At 39.0% G+C, this 19,684-nt stretch overlaps 1 protein-coding gene across 8 annotated transcripts in view; it reads left to right on the forward strand.

The window, feature by feature from the left end:
- Positions 1-2,458: 2,458 nt before the first annotated feature.
- LOC133988393 (membrane-associated guanylate kinase, WW and PDZ domain-containing protein 1-like) overlaps positions 2,459-19,684 on the forward strand; it is an 88,344-nt gene continuing 71,118 nt past the window's right edge. For 3 of the 8 annotated variants that reach the window (XM_062428051.1, XM_062428053.1, XM_062428054.1), the window contains exon 1: positions 2,459-3,248. In XM_062428051.1, coding sequence (XP_062284035.1) covers positions 2,951-3,248 — 298 coding nt within the window. In that variant the 5' untranslated portion in view covers positions 2,459-2,950. The remainder of the gene's footprint in view (positions 3,249-19,684) is intronic. The other 5 variants (XM_062428047.1, XM_062428049.1, XM_062428048.1 and 2 more) reach the window with 2 other exon arrangements.

Consider the following 19,684-nt stretch of genomic DNA (forward strand, 5'->3'; position numbering starts at 1 on the left):
GTTTGTGGTCAGATTGGACTCTGCTGCACAAAACATGTAATATTTATTTATTTATTTTAAAATCTATTTCCTTCATTTTTATTTATATTCTACAAATTTAGACATGTGGTTTGATGGTTTAAGGTTTTATCAATTATTGATGTGGTGATTGTCTCAGGTGTTTGAGATTTGACTCGCTTTTTGATTTGAATCAGAATTAGGTTTATTGTACAGCACATACAAGGAATTTGCCTCAGTGTTGTGGTGCGTAAAAATTAAAAAATACAGGATAAGACAGGTGATACAATTGTATAAATAAACTTTAAAATAAAAAACTACACTACACTGAAGCCATAGTGATATTGTTATTGTGAATTTAATGATTGATGAAAACATTACACCACTAATAAACTCGCATACAGTGTACAGAAATTACATTTTTTATTCAACATAAGTGCAGCAAATAATCTGGGGCTGCATCAAAGACACTCATCTATATGAATTGTACCGTTACGACAGATACAATCTGTATGTATGCAGAGGAGTTTTTCAGATGGTGTTTTGATCACAGGACAGTTTGTTGGAGACAACCTCACCAGTCAGAGCACATCAGCGCCCTGGATGTGTGTCATGTTCAGTCGCCTGCAGCCGTGAGCAATAAGTTTTCCCCACTGAGAATGTCATGTGACATGTGACTGGCAGAACAGAGACCATTTTGCAACACACAGAGTTAATAATACCTTGTCATGTATGTTGTTTTGCACCATGCAGACAAATACATATAAATAAAATTAAAATGTAGACACACTTGTGAGACCTGCAAGATAAAAATAGAGAATGATGGCAATAATCTAGTTGTTTGAGACAAATACCATCTAGGCCATATGACATGCAGGAGAGGTAAAAGTGACACAGTTGAGTCACTGAACACTCTCAGCACTCAACACTGAGATGAAATGGGATGGAAAGCTGCCTTTCATACATGGCTATTCAGGCCACTGCCCTCACAGCCTGTGGTAGAGTGCCAGTTACTGTACTTTATCTGAGCAGGCAGGAAACACAGAGAGCCTGTTTTCCCCCTGCAGTGGCATGTGTTTCTCACCTGATCCCTCCTCGCTCATTCCAAACTGCAGGCTCCCCAGCCAGATATTTGCATTATTGAAGATAATGTTACTGTCAGCCAGTCACAAGGGTTCCTTTCTATGTCTAAAATCAAATTGCTTTGGCTTCTTTTTAGGGCTGTTTGACTTACAAAGTGTCAATTTTTCAAGAGCTAAGAAAACCAGTGTTGTTTTTGACTGCAGGACAACACACAGTAACACTTGAAGTTCTGAAATGGAAATTCATTAAACAACAATTCACTGACGGTATCCCTAACCTTGTCAAAAAAGACTACAAAAACAAGGCTACTATGGGTGACATACTCACATTGATCAATAATGCAAGAAGATGATGTAAGTCATACTGGTTCCCCTCTGAATATGTTTTGTTAGTTTGTTATTTATGAAGTTAAAGGACAGTTTCACTTTTCAAGTCGGCCTTAAAACAACAGTTAGGTGCCCATCTAAACACTGAAACAAGTTTCCTTGCTGTAATCATCCCTGCTGTACTTTACCCTTCATAATGAATGTGCAATGTATGTAATGATGGAAAAAATGGATTTAGATGCCAATGACAATATGAGGCTTCAGCTGGAGGGTTACTAGAACAAAGTCAATATCTTCAACAGCTACAGTCCTTTTAGTAGGAATACAATTGTGTATGTATCCTTTAGATGTATAAAACATGTATTTGTATTTGTCCAGACAACTTCTTCCACAGATACACATCAGACACAGTCTTCTGTCAACTGAATTAACTTCAAAATCATGTCTTATTTTCAATCTGAATAAATCGATGCTACTTCTACTAATAAAACAATAATATAATTGTATTATTACTTGTATTATTACTATATTGTGTAGGCTAATTCGAAAATTGACTAGGGTTTTTTTATTTTTATGTTTACTTCTCTTTTTGTCTGTGAGAACAATGTTGAGGATGTTTTGAACACATTAATGCAAACAAATGTAAAGTAGAATCTGTGCAGCCCTGAATCACTTGCTTTGAATTAATTATAGGTTACCACTCTTGCAATAAGATACAGTATAGTTACTGTAACTACCTGGTGGTTTGAAGTTTGAACCAACAACCTTAACAAACCTGCGGCTCCACATGGAGAGTCCCTGCGGTGCAGCTGTATTATTTATGAATAAAGAGTAAAGGCTGGAGCACCTGGGGGGATTAGACGCGGAGATCTCTGTAATCCGTTTGGAAACGCGTGCGGGCAAGCGAGCTGGGAGGAGCTTTAGGACCCGGTAGGTGCGGGATCGGGTAGGATTTTCCGTCGTGGAGTAGCAGCTGGACGCATGCGCCCCCCCCCCCCCCCCCCCCCCCCCCCCCTTAAACTATTTCTCCATCCAGAGCGCAGGAGCACATAGGATGAACTTGTCATGTTACCTGCTTAAAGGCGCCGCTGGTTGTGTGAAAAGCTCAAGCAGCTCACGGAATAGGTGAAGGTAACAGTTTTTGTTTTTTTGTTTTTTTGGGGGAAAGTTTAAAAAAGGGGGAAATACTCGACAGAAGAGGAAGCAGAAGTGGAGGATTAATGAGGAGAAGAGTATTTGAATGTAAAGCGGGCAATCAGAGAGCGGATTAGAGCCCATTGAGAGGAATCAGAGTGTGCGTTGTTGTTAAAGATGCGGAAACAACAACAGAGGAACAAACAATCTGGATTTTGATCCACCGGGATATTTACATGCAGTGGGAGCAGCATGCCTCGGTTCAGGAGAAGGGTGAAAATGTTCCAACTTGGAGTGACACCAAAACACCCTGAAGTTTTCTGTGTGCTGGGACTATCAATGTGCTATGCATCGACTGATTTTTACACGAACCCGTGGATCTAATGGATTTGTTTTGGATCTGATTCATCATGTCAAAAGTCATTCAGAAGAAGAACCACTGGATCACCAAAGTGAACGAGTGCGCAATTGTCCGGGACGCGTGTGGGGAGTTGAATGTGGAATTGAGCGGCGGAGCTGAGAATGGAGAGTTTCCTTTCGTCGGGCAAGTTAGAGAGGATGCTGTGGTTTACCAGGAAGGTAAACTCAGCGAGGGGGAACTACTCCTGGAAGTTGAGGGGCTGCCTGTGTCTGGATTACCCCTCTATGACATTTTAACTGTGATTAATTGCTGCCAAGGGCCCATCAGGTTGAAAACTGTGCGTCAAGGTAAGAGAAATGTGAAATATAGGAATATAAAAAAAGTCACCAGTATTTGTGTGAGATAGAAAGAGCAGCATATGTGGGAGATTAACACTTACCCAAACACACACACAAGAGGGGAAGTTGTTTTATAATTGCCATGTGGCACAGCATTATAAGCACATAACAAATGGGGATGTGTGTGTATCTGTGAAGTAGGGCACATCAATGGTGCTGCTGCTGCTCATCTTCTCTACATAAGCAGCCTTGAGTTTTCACAGGCTTGACATGAAGCTGCCCTGACAGTCCTCCTGCCCTCGTTTGTCTAACATTGCTCAAGCCTCTCTGGGTCAGACCAACAGGGTCACAGATTAGGTCACTTAACTGTGACTGCAGCCCACAACACACACTGTCAATTAGCTTCTCTGAGTAGAAGTAGGTGGATCAAATCCTCAAACTTTGGATAACTGACTATACTTTTCTGTTTGCCAAATACTTAAAGGCAACTGTCTGTACATGGTTTGTAATTTGTGTCTGGTGATAGTCTGCAGCACTCTGTAAGTTCATGTTGTGTTTATGTCAACTGAGGGCAGCATTGTTTGTGAGTGTGAGGCACCTCTAATGGGCAGCCAGGGTTATTTCTGGAAGTGCTCCCTTCGAGTTAGATGAGCTTGACCCATCGCCCAGGGTCTGCTGCATCTGTATCTGTCTGAGAGTCCACAGTGTGTTGTGCATGGCTTTTGTTGCTCTTCAAGCCGGCCAAATCTGTAAGTTCTGTGATGCCTGAGTGAATATTGAAAGATGCCTAGATGATTAAGTTTCATTTTAAGCCTGACGCATGTGTATATTTTACCTCAGATGCCTGCCATCGGCCTGCCATTCTGGTTTCCACACACAGTCACCGTCTCTCTCTTGCACACACACGATATTTGACAAAGCTTGCAGTGCCTCTCTGGGGAAATCATTAACTGTGTTGCATAACAGCGGTTTAGTTCAGTGTAGCATTATTGCCTTACTAGTGTACTGTATGTCCATTAGTGGCTGCACAGAAAACGCTTGACCTCTGAAGCTGAAGTCTCGACCCCTGGGACGAGAGCTCAGCACTAACACTGCTCTGTGCTTGCACTGCAGGCGTGCAGTCACCCTTTGTTGTCAGTATGATCAGACTAGGCTTGGCAGATTTTTTACATGCATAAATAGTTTTCTAACTACTGTGCTATCCTGTGGAAACACTTTGTACTTTTCTGTAGACATTAAGGATAGCCTGAGCTGTCTTCATAGTTTCTTGTATGAATCAGCAGATTCTCCTCGTCTCTAATTAACAGAGAAGGGTTATTCTTTGACAATCTGAGTAGCTTACAAGTCCTCCATTGTGCCTCAGAGTCTGTTGGTCTCCCATGCAAAACCAACTTGGGACTGCGATCCGAGATGTACCGAACCAGATGACAGGCTATCGGGACAATCTTTCTGCTTCCCTTTCCAAAGATCTGTGGCTCATATTACAGGGGCCACATCACCTTGCTGTAACCCTATCAGTGTGTGCAGGTTGCCAGGTCGTAGCTGTAGTACACCACAGGCCCACAGGTGTGTTGTCTACCACAGGAATGCAGGAAGAAAACCATCTGAATGGAGTCTGAGCATTCCTATGGAGAAGGTGGAATATTACACTCCTGTGGGTTTTCTTTTATTAAGCTCTGTAAATAATACAGGAATGAAAGAGCTGTGTAGGATAATTTTCCACAGATGTCAAACATTTATTTACACAACAAACATATAATGTTACACAAGTAGATTTCTCTGCTAGACTTTTATGTGTTTGTCTTTCAATCCCATTGGCCTGTTGAAGAATATGTACCTACCATGCACTGTATTATTTACAGGTACAAGTGCAGGTGTCTGATGGGCCCCAAACATACAACTGAAGTCATAAAGAAAGAACTATCATTAACTATCTAACAACTATTCACGGCATAATTTCTGAAAGCATTCTCACTCTACTTTTAGTGCCTATTCAAACTTAAGTACAAATGCAAATATACACAGTGACTGCGATATAGTCTCTTTTTTCCTCTCTGATGGGATGTGTTCAGTTCAAATGTCGTAATATCAATGTTAGTTTATTGACTGACGCCTGGGCGAACGATGAATACATTTATGATATAGAATAGTTTAAGGTTAAAGTACAAAGAGGGAGTACGTTCAGACACATTAAGACTTTGACCCACCTGTGTAACTCTTATCAGTTGAATCCAGCTGACAGGTGAAAGGTTTTGTCATCATTGTCTTGTCCGGACTGTAATTCAGCACTAAAGGTGCAAAGGTTGTGCAATACAGTTGGTTATATAATAAACAGAGCTGCAACAATTATAAAAAAGTAACCAATATTGTCCGGTTTCAACTTCTGAAGCTGCGTTCAGACCAAAAGCGTCTGACGCGAATTGAGCAGCAAGTCTACATAGAAAATGAATGAATGAATCAAGCGTCTGAAGCGGCGCGAATAAAGTTGGAAAATTTGAACTTTTCAGGCGGCATCGCGCCGCGACATCCAATCAGCGGCGAGTTTCTCCCGACGTCACAAGCGCGAATGAAGAGAATGAAGCGATGATCCAAAAATGTATATTTATGATCAAGCGGCGCGATAGAAGCGATTCAAGCGATTTTTTCGCGTCAGACGCTTTTGGTCTGAACGCAGCTTCAGATTTCCTGTTCTTCTTTGTCATATAGGGTTAGGGTTAGGGTTAGGATGGTAGATTAAAAATCTTTAGGTTTTGCACTGTTGGTCGAACAAAACAAGCAATTTGAAGACATCACTGCAGGCTCTTACATATTGTGAATACCATTTTTCACAATTTAACATTTTATAGACAAAACAATTTATCAGTAATGAAAATAAGTTGCAGTTATAAGAATGACAATTGTTGTTTTGATACATGTACAGTATAAAACTTTTGAGACATTTTTTGAGAATATTCCACAATATAAATATATGTGTACAACAATATATATAACAATATACTCTGTTTTACAACTTGTGCATTATTCTTGGCTGTTGAGTTTTAAGGGGACCAAAATCCCCTCCAGCACCTGGAATACCTGGAGGTTTACGATACTCTGATCCTGGGTGGGTTTGGCTGGGTGGCTGTCTGATGTCTGGGACAAATGGCTCCTGGTTGCCTTAGATCTTGCCTTCACTTGAACCCAGGGGTAATGTGGACCGCCTGCTGGATGCCAGGCATTCCTTAGAAGTGTGACCAGGAGTTCACTGGTACACTCCAGTGAAACGTTCATACCCAAAATTCTCCGTTTTGATCCAGTTTCAACCCCCTCCTTGCGGGTCTTGCTTTCTACAGTCACCCAGCTCACTACTTGGTGGCAGGGCTGAATAGTGATTAGGCAGGCCATCTGTTTAATCATTCAAACCTTCAGGATGGTGAGCATCTGTCTTGCTGAAGTTTCCTTGTATACCAACCAGGGTCACTAATAGCCGACCCTACACTGTGTCCTCAATATAGACAGCATAGTAAAAAGCAAATCAATGCAGCATCACAAAAATGTTAATCTTTGGACCAATAACAGTATAAAAGATGTTCATTATTTTGTTTTCAAACTGAAAGTAAAATTCTCTTCCCTTTTGTGTAAGACAGGGGTCAGCTTAGCTTCAACCATGGGCCAGTTTTTTTAGGATGTTTCATAGGCCAGGCAGTGTTTTTTTATTTTATTTTTTTAAGAATAAATTGATTTACAACACTGTTAAGGATTGTGTCTGAGGGAAGGTGACATGTCTCCCATCAGTAGCTGGCGCCAATAGAGTTACAAGTTAAATAATGATTTGGCAAAAAATGACTCATACACAAATATATGTTCTGTTTTGCTCTTTGAAACTAGAGACACACACGTTATTGGTTATCAGCCTATTTTAAACAGCGGTCTGCTTCATTTATAGCTGATCATAAGTACTATTGTGGTGGCTTTAAGCTTGCCTTCAATATTGCAAGTCACAGTGTGCAAGACGCCTGTGACAAAATCTTGACATGAATGTATTAAGGAATGTGTTTTCTCCCTAAACATTATTCAAAAAACTACATCTGTGAAATGTCATGCATGCCTGGTGTATTCTGGGTCATTTCATGTTGTGTTCTGACAGGTTTTGTTTGTAAACGTGGGCTGTAGCAGCTGTCACATTGTGAAAGTTTGGGCTAAAATTAATTTTGCCTTTTTGTCTTTGGTAGCCAAAGCTCCACATTGGTCGTCGGGGCACGTGTCTCACAGTGCAATCTAGGAACATTTTATCATGTTTCTCTCACAACTGTTAACTTTTGTCTCAGATGGCACAAAATCACACAGTGTAAAGGAGCTTTTAGAAAAAAATGGACAATCTGTTATGGTCAAAATAGTCCAAAGTTGTGGGGTTAAAAAATGTTGGAATTCAATTTAATTGATGTTAGTTTTACTAGACCTGATTTCAGCACTATGCACCGATCTACGAGCATGGGGCAACCATGGTTTTCATGCCTCTTCTTATGTGGGGGCAATATCAGATGTAACACGGTTACATTCATTGGGATTTACATGAGCATATTTATTTGTTACCTACAGCAGATTTGTGAGAAAAAATTATGTAGTATATTTAATAATCTTTTAACCTAAATTAGGAAGTTAAAACTAACTTTTGCTTTCATGTGGTAGCCCAATATTGCTAGAGGGCCAGATTTGGCCCACAGACCACTATTTGCCTAACACTGGTGTGAGGAAATATGATAATATAATAATAATTTTACATTTTTGCTTTTTAAGTTATACGTTTATATTATACCCGGAAAAGGGAACTAGCCTAGCCTCAACACCTGCTCAGTCATTGGCAGCTTCTGCATACTCAGTGATGTGTTGGTCCTGCATTGTAGACAGGAGCGAGGTCTAGCTGGCTTTCTCTGTCTTTCATGGGTGCAGATATGGTGACAATAAATGACCAGACTGTCAAAACTCCCCACAACAAGTAGCCTATAGTGAGCTCAGTACTCCATACAGTATGTTCGTATGTTACAGGACAGAGAGTACCACATGGAGGGCTCGAATAAATCACAGATGGGGCTAAGCAGCGCTGACAATGACGACGACCCCCCAGCTGGTTGGCTGACTGTGTGTCTGTTGGAATTGAAGTAAAGAAAAATAGCTAAAACTGAAATTTCTTCTTTGTGGTCATTTCAATTTTGACCAAATACTCAGATTATAACAAACACCAAGGAAGAATATTTTAATTTCTTTTGATTTTGTTTTGGCCTGGCTTCACATCCTGGCTTCACGTTTTTATACTGTTATGTAAAGATTGCACTAAGTTGTGTCACTGAAATTGTGTCTGCGGCTTTTGTGTGTAGTTAAGAAGGCTTATACACATCATGGGGATGTGAGAGCTTTGCAGACACAGATCTCTTCTGTGATGTGCTTGTCCCAGAATGCAAGTCCCTTACATTTTCTTATGTATGAACACTGTCAGTCTTGATTAAGTGCGACCGACATATATCCCCGAAAGGCTTGTCAGAGGCTTGTGACATGAATCCTGCAGCGATCTCTCCTCCTCCAATCTGCAGCCTCTGTTCTTTCCTTTTCCTGAACCACCATTCCTTTATGAGCTCTCTGTTTTAGGCAGTGAGAGCTTAGTTGTTTTGTTTGTTCCTATCTTTTCATGTCTTCAACCTTCTTATCCAGAGAGTCTGACATTAGAAGAAACTCTGGTGTGGATGTCTTCAAAGAAGCTTTTGTTTACTGCTTCACATACTGTATGAGTCTATTTTTTTAATGGTTTACACGTTGGAATTTTACTTTGGCTTTGATGTAGTATATGCCTAACATTTTTAACAATGGCAGCATACCAGCGAAGGGGCAGCAATGCCACACCCAAACAGCTCCTGTCCTTTTAGCTTCAGCAAATGGTTGTGTAATTCAGAGACTTTGCCTCAGGTGTTGTAACAATGAGGTTGGAATGAACGCAGGCCAATAAATATCAGTACTGTGGATGGGATGCTCGAGCAGGCAGAGGCAGTCACTGTTAATTTTAGTTCAGTTAACTATGGGGTGAAACAGTGTTTTGTCATGTGTTACATCATGTTTTTCTTACTTTTTTATTATGATGTATTCAGACTTGGCATCAAACTTCATCACTTTACTGGCAACACCACGCAAGTGTACTGGCATCAAATGTTGGGTCAGATTTGTAATATTGCTTGCTTACTCTTTGATCAGATGGTAATTTATTTAAATCCAAATTTTGCCAACTTTAGAGATCTTGCACACATGGTGACTTTTCTCACAGTAAGGTATGAAAAAAAACAACTTTTAAAAATAATTTTAAAAAGTAAGTTAATGTTATTAGAGGCTGACATTGATTCATTCTGAGGTATTCATTACCTTTACTGTATCAAAAATGTGTCAAATTTGCAAGGGATAATGCCCGATGAGGTGTTATCAGGGATTAATGGATGACGGGACAGTTCTGGTGTTATCCCACCATGGTCACTTGCCAAAGAAAACTTTAGATCATTAATTGATATTTTGCATTTTGCAGTCAAAATCTAGCCAGCGCATTAATTTAAAGTGTTGAAGTGACAGGTTATGGGTTAGGGTTAGGGTTAGGGTTAGGGTTATGTACATATAAATGTGTTATATTCCTCTAGTACTGGTCCAAGTTAATATTAGCTACACACACATGCACACACACACACACACACACACACACACACACACACACACACACACACACACACACACACACACACACACACACACACACACACACACATGTACATGTTTTATTAGCTGGATAATTCAGTTGTTTGAAGTAGCTTCAACGTGTGCTCAGATTGTGTATTTCTCATCTTATATAAAAACAGAGTCTGAAATTAAGAAATTACCTCAGCTTGAAAGGAATGCTGTGGGCGATAAAGGAGAGTAACTATGCCTGAACAGTAGGTTCATGAAGAGCTTCTCCTCCACAGCATGCCAGTTACATGATCAGTAACAAGCTTGGAAAGCCCTCAGGGTTGCTAAAGTACATTTGTCTCGAGTTCACGTGCATCATGTTCACTTCTAACAGGGTCTTAATAGATACGCGTTTACCATGAAGAACAGCGAAAGCAGCAAATAGGAGATGTTACTGTGTTCACTTTGTTTTTATTTTCCGCATGCAGAACAAAGTAGACTCATCTCTTATCTTTTTCTTCTGTGTCACATTGCAGCTTAAACTGAATCAAATAGGTAAGAAGTTGTTGAAATTTAAGTAAAATTGAACTCAGATTCACTTCAGAAACATTTTCTGTGTGACACATCTTGTTTGGTGAAGAGGAGCACCATCAGACTCCTAGTCTTCACAGTACTCTGTGAACCAAACCTTGGCCCCTGAAGACACACCTTTTTTTAAATCTCAAACCTCTTATCAAACCATTTATTAATCCTTGTATCGGTTTCACACTTGTATCATCAACATCTAAGCGTGTACTTGTACACAGTGTAAACTCACAGAGTACACAGAGTAAAATATAACTGCAATTTATATTTTAAAAAACATCAAAATGTTTCAAGTCTTGTACACTGTATAGTAGTTTTGTAGTGTGGTAGTTTCTTCTGTATACTGGTGTGTTATAAATGATCCTTTATTATTACAGGAGTTTGAAACCTACTCACACTGTTTAGTCATAGTCAAGCGGCAACTACCACGGCTTGAGGTTAAAGCCAATTACTGAAGCTAATGCTAGATGCTGGCCCCAAAAAATCCCTGCCTCCAGTAAGACTCCCATTTAAGAAATTGTCTCTCTAGAAATATGAAGTCAGTCATTTTCCTCAACAAGTAATTATGGTCTCGATCACTAAATTCAGGCCCTCTAACTTGACTGGCAGCTGTGTACCACTTGGTGTTCCCAGTAAGCTAGGGTCCACTTTGGTCCGAGGCAGTGGGGTGTGATTCCAGGGTGTGAAAGTCACCTTTCTCTGGAGCCTCATTAAAAAAGTCTTTAATGAATATATTCAAAAACATGATAAATATATTATGCAGAACAAATAACTGAAAATATAAAATATTTTGCCACTTAACCAACGTATTGAAAGACCACTTCTTGTCTTTCTCAAACAGGTAAATCACAACAGGTAGTTTTAATGATTTAATCTTTATTTTGAATATAACTGCCAATGGGAGAAAGTAAACTGGCAAATACGTGAAACTCCAACATATAAAAATACCTCATCTCTGTATGTGAATAATGACAGTGAATTTATATGTACCATTGAGCTGTAACATTTACATTGCTGGCAGTGAATAATATGAATATTTTTCATGATTATAATTACTATTATAATGTCAACATTTCAAAAACAAAGACAAACAACCTTTTTAGTTGATCGTAATTTGTAAAGCTGCATACTGAAGGATCTTCAGAGCTATGACCTCTGACAGATAAGATACTGTACAAATGTCTGATTTGTATAATGAATGAGTGAATCATGGACAATGAGAGTGAATATTTTTTAGACATGCTGAGACAATTTCATCTGTATTTGGCTCTTTATTACTTTGTTCTGCGGCTGATATGGATTGATGTTGATTTAAGTAGAAACTCTCTATGCTCTGAGGAAGATCTACGTAATCTGCACTTTACTGAATATTTTATTATATCGAGCAGAGTGGTACATGACAGCTCTCAGGCTTTTCAACCTGATAATACAACCAGCAAAATGAAACTAAGAAATACATTTTTAAAAAACACATAACAAATTACTCTTTTTGTATCAAAAAGAAGAACCAACCAGCACTAAAACAGATACTTGTGTGGTCATTTATTTTACAGTGTGCTGTCTCTTATCAGCTCCCCCTCAGCTCCAACTGTTGTTTTGTAAAGAATATCAACTGATAGAGAGCAAACATCCCACAACACCTAAATAACAAGCATGGACCTACTACAGGTTCAGTCAGAAAGTGTGAAATAAGATTTTCTGAGGAGCAAAGAAGTATAAAGCATATTTTTGAAATTATTATTTAGTTTATCAACACAGGACTGTGAGGCTCTGTGACCTGTTAGAAGTGTAACCTCACAGCTGATAAATTAAAGGATAGGTTGGGTTTTCTTTCAAGTCTGTCATAATACAATATGGACAATTGCCAATACAGTACTGCATGTACATGTAAGTAGGTCTTGGTCACTGTGGGGGAAAAAAAGAATTCCTACTCTCCACCCTGGCCCTGAAGCTTTTCTCTGTACACCATAAGAAATGGAGGATACAATCCACAACCCTTGTTCTGTGTAAAAATGCATCCAAAGTTCAGCTGAAACAAGAATGAGGATTCAGCAGCCTGAGTGAGTTAAATTGAATCAGTAACAAGTTTTCTTGTTGAGCTGTGGTGGACAGACACATTCTGGTAGTCATGTGTAAGTTTTTTGATGATACCCAGCTTGTATGACTCAAGACATGCTCTGTTTGTAATGTGAGTAAAATAGTTGGTTCCCGCAACAAATCCACACACCACAGCTAGACTGTATCCCACCCATCTACTGCAGTTTGGCAAGAAGCGTTCCAGGAAACCAAAAGAGGGAATATCCTGACTTGATTTGTTACAATGACCAAGACCACTTTTCATGTACACATGGACACATTAGTGTTGTATATAGACACATTTGAAAAAGTGACTTTCTAAGACATATGCAGTTCTGTAGCAAAGATGTTTCTGCTACACCTCCATAGTAGGCTTCCTTGGTCCTGTCACAGTTATTCTTCCAGAGCTTGTGTGAATGCTTCAGTTCTGTTTGGATTCACTTCTTCTCTCTGAAGAATATGATAGTTCAAATCAGGTCATCCAGAAAAAACTTGTTCACGATACAGCTTTAAGAGCTTGCCATGGGACTCCCTCTTTGAGTCTGTCTTAAGGTGCAGTCAGACAAGATTTGTGGTGTGGCAAAAAGCAGATGGGACAGGAAATAGCGTGGGTTGTAAACAGACAACAGCAGCAGCAGCAGCAGTCATTAACCTCTGTCACTGTCCTAGCACTCACTACAGCTAAGCAGTATCCTTCCTTCTCTGCTACTTGTATTATTTTAAGGCTGCTACTAACAATGCTTTTCCTCCTTAATGAATCTGTGAATTATGTTCTCGCTGAGTCAATTGACCCTTTTGCTTGAAAAATGACAGAAAAGATTATTCATTTATCAAAATAGCTCCTGTAAAAGTTTCTGTCAATTGACTAATCAAGAAATAATCGTTGCAGCTACATATTATTTCACAATGTAGTTACAGTAAATAAACCAGGATATAAATATTCAGTAGGTGGTGGAGGTTGATCAATTCAGAAGCAAATCCATGTAAAGTGAAATTGATTCTGAAAGCACCATTACTCCATCTCTCTCTACACCACTCACATGCACGTGCAGTGACCTATTCTCTCACACATGCTAAGTCACACAGTCAATCAAACACACACATGCTCACTGCAAGCGAGTCTCATGGAGATAAATTGACATTTAAGCTGTGCTCCTCCTAAATTCACACATCTGGAAGGGATTACACACCATTACAGGCTCTGTTTTACACACATGAATCATAGTTCTATTTTTACTTAGTTTTTTTGTTTTTGTTGTGGTTGTTACTCAGTAATTACACCTCCCTTAAGATTCAAATAGAGTATGGTGTCAGAAACGTTCTAATTTACCCGAAGGTCCTCTGTCATCAAGCTGGATTTCACAGACTGGAGCAGGATTTTTTATGTAGGACCCGTCTGTGCTCATTCGATTGTTTCTAAAATTAAATGCTTCTATTATTCTCTTTATATAAACCTTGATGCGTTGTTTAGCCGAGGTGAAAGGTTTGTAGATGATCCTTAGAGGATTTCTCTTGCTGCTGATCTCTCTATCCCTCCCCTTCTCCTCGTCAGTCAATATCCAGAGATTCAGGTTGCTCATAAGCTTTTGAGAGGCTGACCCGACCCTGCTTGGTTTACTAGCATATAAAACCCTTTATGCCCTATCATCTGATATCCTGACACTAATGCTCACGCAGCTGCTTAATCTGAAAACACGCTTCTTATCTTCTATGTATCAAGATGTTATCCTACAACTTAGTTTTGTACGGCCAGTTATCATTTTTTAAAGCAAAAGCTAAATATTTAGATAGATTTAGTTTATAAGTAACTTAGCTTTACGCCTGTTGTTTAACACGTTTACACTTGTACAGTTAAAAGGATTACAGTTTTTTTAAGCCTTTGTATTGGTGTGACACTGCTTGTTGATATCTAATGAGTTACAGACTTGGTGATTTAATGTTTATAATGTTTTCAGACTATGAGTTGAAGGGAGGGAGAGATGTGAGGCAAATACACTGCCTGAGGTGAAAGAGACAGGTGCATGTCGATGTTATAAAACCAAAAGGAAGTTAGGTTCTGTAGTTTGGAGGCTGATTTGGCTTCTTATCAACATGGTCAGCAGTATGAGCTGCAGCATTGGCTGTGGCTGTGGCATGCAACTCATGGAGGCAATTAAGGTACTTTGAATCCCTTACTGTCCAATTACTGAAAGTCAAAAATTCTTCTCAGGGTCATTACTCAGTCAAATCTGAACACATAGACATGGTTTTTAGATTCAATGTGACTTAAACTTCCTGAGGGTATTATTTCTATTTATTTCCATAGCCTACCTAATAATAAACATCATGAAACCCTTGTTCTAAGAGATTAACGTGCGATCCCTCCTCTGTTTATGTTCTACCACAGCTCGTTAGTTGTGTTTCTGGCATGGTGATCCTAATGGGTCACATTTACTTTATTGAAACAACAGAACAGTGAGGAGGAGGAGGGGTGGAAAAGTTTATCTGAAATGTTTTCATGTGAAATACTTTCACTGGAATATGTTCAGAGTACTCAGCTATCATATCTATTCAAGTAAACAAAGTCCAGACTTGTGTCTGGTTTAGGAAGCCTACTGTCTTGGATGAAGTAGCAACATTTACAGGTGGACAGTGAAGCAGTTATAACTCAAATATGTCTGTTTATCCCATCATGCAGTATCTGCTAATCAAGGTGTGAGGTGTGATTTTGTTATGCTCTGTTACCATAACATTTTATAAAGTGCAGTCTTCATAGCGTTGATTTTCATTATGCTCTGAATTGTAAAATAGTTTGTGCAGAATCTTAAGAACTTGAAAAAACACAACTACATTTTTCAGATATTGGTCATGACATGTTGAGTAAAGCATGACAAATGTAGCTTTTGTTAGTAACAGTGCGTAATAATACAAACATTCAGCGCTGAGGACGTTTCCTGGGAAAGCTGGACGCTCTCGTACTATCAGTGTGTAGCACAGTAAATGTCAAAGCCTTTATTAAATGTCTGTAGGTCTTTGGCTCACTATAGCATCAGCTGGCAAGAGGGTGGAAAAGCACATATCTCTTTTTATAAAAAACATATTGGATGGTTACTGTATCCAGACTTTTATCAGGTTAAGCTGTTGAGAATTAAGTTGTACTCTCATGCATAGAGCCCTCTAGTGGTTGAATCATGTATTCTGATGATGGTGGATCAAATAGACTGACCTCTTTACATGTAACTGACAGACTGTGAGTACAAAAACAATATATTTATCATAGTTTTTAATCATATTGGTGTCACTCGGGTGCTTCAGTTCACACGATGAACAGTAGCTCAACAGAGAGGTCCCACTTCTTCATGTTAGATCTAAAATCAACCGTATACACTACAATGAGAGTCAGGAAGCAGCGCAGGCTTTGATCTTTGAGGTTTAGAGTAACCCATCTAGTTTTCCCATGAACTTCTTCAAAGACCCTTTAACCTGGAAAAGGTGAAAAAGTTAAATCACACCAGAGGAGTGACAACTTGAAACAGGTGGAGAAGATAGGTGCACTGCTGGTCTAGGGGTTAAGGTGCCGACCATGAAAAGCAGTGTCTTTGTTTTGTGCCTTTTTTGTATTGTGGTGGGGTATTATAAGCCTTTATTACAGAAAGTTGAGAAACATCAATAAATGAGGGAGATAGAGATGCAACCAGACCTCAACTTGTGGGCGGTTCATGGTTAGCATCCCCCATAAGCTACACAGCTACATGTCTTTCCCTATCTCTTACCTGTCATCTCTGTCACATAAAGCTTAACATAACATGATTTAAAAACGAACAAAAAAAAGATGGGCAAGGAACTTCCACACTGCTGAGGTTCAAACATTGTATCATAGCGTGTCCCAGCATTCACATTATCTCCTCCACTCCATCATATATCTGAATCTTGTGGCAGGTGGAAGGACGTCTTATCTAAATCAAAACAGCTTTGCAGGAACTTGTTTCCCGATCTGAGATTCTCATTACTGTCAAGAAGCCTGAAGACCGTTCCGGTTGTGGTGGTTTGAGTTAGTCACAGTGGCTGGGAAGAAGAACAACAATGAAGACAGTCACTGCTGCAGAGTCATTCAAATCTGTTTGAGCTTCTTAAAGATGCAAGAAAAAAAGGTAATGACAGAAAAGATGACTGTTGCAAGTAAGAAAGCTTTCATTTAAAAAAAATCAACACCACCCTCAGAGTCCATGTGCTTAGCAGCTTCGCAGTGTTTGATTGATGTGTTGCATGTAACCAGCTGTGTGTGCAGCTGGAACTTATCTGCATAATACCCATAACACATTTCTCTATTGAGTGGTACAACAGGCTGATCAATCCCCATCCCACCACATTACAGTGATTTTCACTCCAAAATGAAACAGAAAAAGGTTTCTGTTCTGAAAATGTTTTACACAGACTATCAGATAGTTAAATTGCTCCCACAACAGATCATTTTTTTAAATATCTTGTTTTGTTTTACATTGTAAAGGAATAACTGTCCCACAGATCAGTATTGGAGTCACCTGGATAATGCGATGAGTAAAATAGATAACTCTTTTTATTTTATTTTTTACATGTTACCAGATCATTCAGTAAGCTGAAACATCTATCTTCAACAGAAGTTGTAGAATAATACTTTGTTCAATTACTGTATGAATTATTATTATGTTACGTGAAATTTGAACTTTATTTCACCATTAATTAATCTAGATCTTTTTTTTTTCTTTTTTTACCATTGGTTAAACAATATTTGCGCTATAAAATGCCATAAAACAGTGGAAATATTGTTTTGCTGATCAATAGTCCAAAATCCAAACATATATTACATTTATTATGATATTCTACACTTCCCATAATGCAGCTCAATAGTGTCTTTCTTAGATCGCCTCGCCTCTCACGTGCCCACTTCTGTCAAACTCCACATCTCCATTATGTAATGGGCCTTTTATATATTACACAATATTAACAGGTTTTAACAGATTGATTAGTACTCATGGGGGCAAATACACTGAACTTAATTTGTAAAATGGATGCGTAACCCTTTAAATGTTTGCAATTTTTGTTCTGATAATGATTGACTTACCTTCAATAATTGTTGTCTTCTTTAATTAATTGAAAGCCTGCCCGCATACATATAGTATTCTTAATTTCTCTGTCCTGCTGCTCAAAACTCACACCTGACCCTCTGCTCATGACCAGTGGGTAAACATATCACATGAACCCTCCTAAAAAGCAATATTTTCCCTCTGTCCGCTGGCCTGCTTTCACATACAAATTCACCACAATCTGACATATGCCTCTGCCAATCAAATCAGCTGCTGTTTCTCTTCCAGCTGTGGCTCTGAATCACTGTATTTCCAGAGTAAATTTAGACTCTTTTGACAAAGTGAGATAATGAGGCAAACATTTTTCTTGAGCTCTTGATGTCGGCTAAGCTTACTCTAAACACTTGTGTTACTTGTGTAACTCCCGCTGCCGCATATCTTGCCTTTGTAAACGTGACCAGAAACTGACTCAGATCTCAATGAGCTCTCAGGAGGAAAACAGTATTTTACTTTTTAATGTTTGTCTCCGTTCTCAATATAGAGCTTCAGTGAGGTTATATATGGTAGCTGAGTCTGTTTAATCAGTAAACCATCACTGGAAATGCCATAATGTGGCTGAAATGTCTTCAGATAACAGTTTTTAAAATGAAATGCAGAGACAGAGGCATATTTTTAAAACACTCAACGGCCAAGATTATAAAAGTTAAATATCTGTTTTTGCTGTTCCTAAAAAAACAGATATCCATGGTTTCTTCCAACTCAAACATGGTGTAGATTTGTTCTGTTACGGCCTGGGACTGTTTGCTTCTGTCTGTCCGAGGGAGGGGTTGACCTTGGGCTGCAGCTGTTTGTCAGAAATTGGCAGCATCTGGCTGTGCTGAAGGGTGAGGTGTGGTAGTGGGAGAGCTGGCTGCACTGAGAGAAAAAAACTTCTGCTGAGTAGGTCATGTGGGGTAAAAAAAATAGAAGACAGGAATGTAATTTGGCTGTAATTTGGACAGACATTTTTTTTAGGGTGAAATGGAAGGAGACTAACACATTAAACAAAGGTAAAATGATAATGCTTGCTTAGTTTGGCATGTTTTAGTCTATTAACAACAAATTGTGCACACTTTACATCACTGCTGGCCATTTTGGAAAGATTGATCTCCAGCAGAGTCGACACTTTCTTGTAGGTAATTCATCTCCGTGAACATTTAGTCCTTTCAGAGTTATCAGCACCTGGGGAAGCATTTGCAAACAGCAACTATTATGAAAGCATGCAGTGTTGGTGTGTTTGTCTTTGATTTTTGATGCCATGCCTCATGGGTGTAATGCTTCTTGGCAGCCAACACTGAATGTCAGAGGCTCAGAGTAACCTTGAACTAGCATACTAAGAAACACAGTTCCTGTTTGAAACTGCATGTTAGTAACCCTGTCTAGAGTTCAAGTGAGATATTTTCTCACTTATCTCAAGTTGTAAGAGGCCAAGCAGATAGATCTGGTTTTATTTGCTGTGGTTTTGAGTTTTCTGCCTCCCCTCCAACACAATTGAGGTGATTCAGTTTGTGTTGTTCACAGCATTAAAGTACTTTTGAGAGAAGAAATAACACATTTTAAGAGTAAAAAGCTAATAAATAAGAAATAAAACACACACTTGCTCAACTGAAAGCACTCAGGACTGAATCCTTACTTATGACTGTGATCTAGGGCTGAGCGATATGGACAAAATCAAATATCATAATACATTTGACTAAATACCTTGATATTGATATTGCCACAATATTGTAGTGATGATTACTGGTGCTTTCACAAAATATTTACACAATGACATTTTTAATAAATAGTCATGTGTAATGTGGATAAAAAGACAACACTATGTCATTGTGCCTCTGATTGGATTACAGATGCATCATTATCTTTTAGGTTAAAGTCTTTCCATTTTTGCAGGTTTTCTGTTTCCACACAGTATCACTGAAAGGGACAGACTATTCTGTTCTTTAGACCATCTGTTATATTGTCACCCATGGGGGATACTTGGTGGATTTACACAACACTTATGCCATGTCATGATATTATGATATCCAA

Source organism: Scomber scombrus, chromosome 10, assembly GCF_963691925.1.
Source record: "Scomber scombrus chromosome 10, fScoSco1.1, whole genome shotgun sequence".
Classification (NCBI taxonomy): domain Eukaryota; kingdom Metazoa; phylum Chordata; class Actinopteri; order Scombriformes; family Scombridae; genus Scomber; species Scomber scombrus.